This window comes from Scylla paramamosain, chromosome 25 (genome assembly GCF_035594125.1).
Source record: "Scylla paramamosain isolate STU-SP2022 chromosome 25, ASM3559412v1, whole genome shotgun sequence".
In the NCBI taxonomy this organism is placed as follows: Eukaryota; Metazoa; Arthropoda; class Malacostraca; order Decapoda; family Portunidae; genus Scylla; species Scylla paramamosain.
In genome coordinates, this window is record NC_087175.1 from 1,592,501 (window position 1) to 1,597,500 (window position 5,000).

Below are 5,000 nucleotides of genomic sequence, written 5' to 3' on the forward strand. Positions count from 1 at the left end.
AGGCTCAGTTTATAAAATGAAGGTTTATTTCCCATTTTTTTTCAGTGAGGGGTTCTGAAAGATTAGCGAACCAAGACTCATCATTCCTCTATTTATTCATTCATTTATTTACTTATCTATTTATTTATCTATTTATTTATTTATTTACAAACATGTCCTGCCAAATTTCAACAACAGTTTTCAAGATTTTCAAAGATTTTAAGATAATGCTTTTGAAATACTGGAGAGACAGGGGCAGGGAGGGAGGGAGGGAGGGAGGGAGGGAGAAGGAGCCATGCCGGTGCACATGCAGACGCCACAGGGAGACACGCCCCCGGGACACTGCCACCATTACGTACACCACCCCTTTGTGTCACCCGCTTACATTTCCCGCCCCACACACGTCACCTACCTGGCGACTCCTTGGTGTGTTCCTTATGGCTGGTGTGTGTGTGTGTGTGTGTGTGTAGAAGGAAGAGGATCAAGATGTATATCATTCACACACACACACACACACACACACACACAGACACCTCACCTCTTTGTTATTATTGAAGTCCAGTTTGCGGGGGATCTCTAGGCCGTGAGTCATGAAGAAAGCAATGACCTCTGCCTTGCCTAGACACTCAGAGGTCAGGACAGTGCTCAGGAAGTCTGCATCTGTAATCTTCTCAAAGTCCACCACCTTGATGATCTCCTCCACAGCTGTGCCCAGGGCGGAGAGGGGAAGGTTCTGCTGTTCAAGGTAATGCAGGCCCCAGTCTCTTATGGCCTCGAAAAGCTTAAGCTGGTCCTCAATTTTCAGACCCGGGTGGCAGATGACTTTTTCAACCATAGCCTTGTCTAGGTTGAGGTAGCCGCGGCACGGTATGAGGTCCTCCGCGTGTTTTAAAACGATCTGGTAACACTTGGAGTTGAGGTCAGACAGGGTATCCTCAGACAGGGCCAGGAGGTCGAACAGGTTGTCTTTAGCGTCGTCTGTGGTCGGCGTAAAATTGTCGACAAATTCCTCCAGGTAGGTTAAGGATTTGATGCCCAGCCCCGCCAGGCCCCACTTCCTGCTGGCGCGGAGCAGACCGAACGCCACGTTGATGTTCTCACACTCCACCCGGTCCGTGTAGATGTACCTGCGTGTACCTGTGTGTTAGGAGGGTACCCGTGCACAGCTATAGTTATTACTTCTTCACCTACAGAGACTCCCACAGCACCTCAACTCTCACTTCATCCTATCTATGTGCACCTGTGTCAGGAGCCTACCCCGTGCACCACTGTATCCCTCACCTCTACATTGTACACCTGTGGGCACCTGTGTGTTAGGAGATATCAACACCCCAACACTCATCACCTTTGGGAACACCTGCAACACCTCAACTCTCACCTCTACACTCTACACCTGCGGACACCTGTGTACACGTGCACCACTACACCCAAGTACACACACACACACACACACACACACACTCAGATTTTTTACCCCTAGATCTCCTTGGTCTATAAAAGTACCCACACCTTCTCAGATGCCCTCAGCTACCCTCAGATACCCGGAAACCAGCCTAGACCCCCCCCCTCAGCCTCAGACTCCCAGCATCCCAGACACTCCCCCAGCAAACAAAACACACTTAAACACTCCCAGCCTAACCTAACCTAACCTAACGCCCCCAGGCACCCTCCCACTCACTTCAAGATGCTCTCAAAGTCCGCGGGTTTCATGTCGGTGATTCTGAGGGTGAACATGTCTGCGGTGCCGGGACTGGGGACGCCTTGCTGCACCAGGCGATACAGGGGTTGGCTTGCCGTGGCCAGCAGCAGACGGTGAGCCTGACGGAGAGACGATAGTGAAGGAGACGAATGGTGAAGGAGAGAGGGTAGTGAAGGAGGGAGATGTAAGATAATGAAAGAGAGAGGGATGGTGAGAAGTGATGAAGAGAGAGTGAAAGAGAGGGTTAGTGAACAGGGGAGAGAGAGAGAGAGAGAGAGAGAGAGAGAGAGAGAGAGAGAGAGAGAGAGAGAGAGAGAGAGAGAGAGAAACTGGTCCTAAAATAAAGTGTCGGACAGCTGGAACAGACTCACTGATCAGATTATTAGTGCTGAGTCAACAGACATTTTGAAAGCAGACTAGAAAAAAAAATATATATATACACTAGAATCAGGTGAAAACAGGCAGGCATATTTCGTACAGCGGCAGCCACTTGTAGACCTAATAGCTTCCTGCACCAACCCTTACTCTCACGGCCTATCTTCTTCAAACACCTATCAGAAGTCGTGCAATTTAAACACCTATATAGAAATAAAAAAAAATTAAAAAACACACACACACACACACACACACACACACATTCTTTCTTCACTATGATCACAATAAGAAACAGCTCAAGTCTCCTTCGCTACATAGTTAAGATTCTTTCCCTCTTCCTCTCTCTCTGGTCGCCTTGTGTAGGTCAACTGGCCCCCTCTGTCTTATTTACTGTAGTGACTTAACGTGCCTGTCACTCGCTTCCTGACCCTGGCGCCACCTGCACGCTGCCGCCCAAACACAATGATAAAAAATGTGAAACAGCAGAAATAAGGCAAGGTTATAGAGAGAGAGAGAGAGAGAGAGAGAGAGAGAGTGTGTGTTAAGGGTAGCAAGTGTGTTTTCATGTGTTTAATAGTAGTAGTAGTAGTAGTAGTAGTAGTAGTAGTAGTAGTAACAATATAACCACGTACTTAATCACCTTATTTAACTCACTACTAACTTTACCTATCAACTCATCAGCTAACCTTAACTGACCTCACCTCACTAATTAAATACCTTACCTTGCCTTACCTCACTTCAAACTCCCACACTCATTTACCCACCCACCCATTAACCTCCCCCTATCCACACCCACTAACTCACCCACCCACCCATCCACCCACTCACCCACCTTGAACAGAGTAGCACTGTTTCCCTGACCCACACGAATATTGATATCAGCAAACTGTCCCGTGTCGAGGAGGTACTGCAGTCTCTCCACCACCGTCATCTCCCCGGTCACTCCCAGCTGCATCTCTGACGGGGCAAGCAGTGGGGCGATTATCAGTAGGAAAGTGGGGGTGAAAAAGGGAAGGTGAGACGAATATGAGCAGGAAAATAAGACTGATAAATGAGATAGATAGATGTGAAAGGGGAAAAACAGTGTAGAACGAAGATACGAACATAAGAACGTAATATAAAGTAGAAGAAGCATGATAGACAGAACTTAACCTCTGACCTGACCTGACCTAAGTATTTGTATGTGTGTGTGTGTGTGTGTGTGTGTGTGTGTGTGTGTGTATGTACCTGGCTAATTTCTATATTCACAAGCTGTTAGGTACTTGATTCTCAGCCAAAACACACACACACGTACACACAAAGAGAGGACGTCACAGGATTAGCATCACATGACTGGGACACACACACACACACACACACACACACACACACACACACACACACACACACACATGCACACACACACACACCTGGCCAAGTAGGTGTTAACGAGTGCAATAAGACGTGACTCACCTGTACTAGAATCTGCCAGGTGAAGCAAGGTAACATGTGAGTAATCTTTCACTCTCTCACTCTCTCACTCACTCACTCACTCACTCACTCACTCGTATACTAATAAGAATGATGATGATGAACAGCAACAACAGCAACAACAACAACAACAACAACAACAACAACTACAACAACAACACCGCAGGAAAAGAAAGCGAGAAAAAAAGAGAGAAAAATAAAACCGAAAGAAAACGAGAAAAGAAGAACAAAAAAAAAAACGATAAACCAGACGATAACTGAATAAAAAGAGAAAAAATGAAAGAAAACGGAAAGGGAAAAGAAGAAAAAGGAGAAATCTAAAAATAAATAAATAAATAAATAAAAATCCAATAAAAATAACACTGCGAAGAAAAGAGAGAGAAAAAAAGAAAACGGAAAAAAGAAAACGAAGAAAAAAGTTACGAGGGGTGACTTAGCAAGATGAATGAAGGAAGGCTACATTACCTGATAAGACGAGACAGGTGAGGTAATGAGGCTTAATGAGCAGAGCAGGTGAGAGAGAGAGAGAGAGAGAGAGAGAGAGAGAGAGAGAGAGAGAGAGAGAGAGAGAGAGAGAGAGATTTTTACGGCAAAAAGGTTATTATTATTATTATTATTATTATTATTATTATTATTAGTAGTAGTAGTAGTAGTAGTAGTAGTAGTAGTAGTAGTAGTAGTAGTCATGCTTTATTATAATCCTCTCTCTCTCTCTCTCTCTCTCTCTCCTTTTTCTTTTTCTGTCTTTAATCTAGAGGTTTCTTTGGCATCAGGGAGGAGGAGGAGGAGGAGGAGGAGGAGGAGGAGGAGGAGGAGGAGGAGGAGGAGGAGCAGACTGAAGTAGATGTTTTTGTTAACCTCTAAAGATAACACAAGCTTGGTGGTGGTGGTGGTGGTGGTGGTGGTGGTATGTATGTATGTATGTATGTATGTATGTATGTATGTATTTATCGAAGAAATAATACAACACATGTCAACTACTGTGTGTGTGTGTGTGTGTGTGTGTGTGTGTGTGTGTGTGTGTGTGTGTGTGTGTGATGCAGAATCTTGTATATGTGTCACTATTAATCTTCTTCTTCTTCTTCTTCTTCTTCTTCTTCTTCTTCTTCTTCTTCTTCTTCTTCTTCTCTTCTGGTCTTCTTTTCATCTTTATTTTTTTCTTCTGCATCAACACCACCACCACCTCCTCCTCCTCCTCTTCTTCCTTCTCCCTTTTTTCCTCCTCCTTCTCTTCTTCCTCCTCCTCCTCCTCCTCCTCCTCCTCCTCCTTCCTCTCCTCTCCCTCCTCTTCCCCTTTCTTTATCATTTTTTTCCATTTTTCTCCTTTCTTTTTCTAATCTTGACCTCTTATTATTTTTTTCTTTCCTTCCCTTTCTCTCTCCTTTCTTCTCTAATTTTTCCTCTTTCACTTTCTTTCTTATTCTCCATTTCCTCTTCTCCCTTTCATTACTCCTTTTCTGTTCTCATTTCCTTTATT

General features: G+C 44.7%; 1 protein-coding gene across 1 annotated transcript in view; it reads right to left on the reverse strand.

Annotated features, from left to right (window-relative positions):
* Positions 1–5,000, reverse strand: part of LOC135112993 (mucin-2-like) — a 35,567-nt gene that overhangs the window by 5,921 nt on the left and 24,646 nt on the right. Inside the window, exons 3-5 of the mRNA XM_064027913.1 lie at positions 2,886–3,010; positions 1,658–1,797; positions 518–1,106 (exon numbers count right to left, since the gene is read on the reverse strand). Of these exons, the coding sequence (XP_063883983.1) occupies positions 518–1,106; positions 1,658–1,797; positions 2,886–3,010 (854 nt within the window). The remainder of the gene's footprint in view (positions 1–517; positions 1,107–1,657; positions 1,798–2,885; positions 3,011–5,000) is intronic.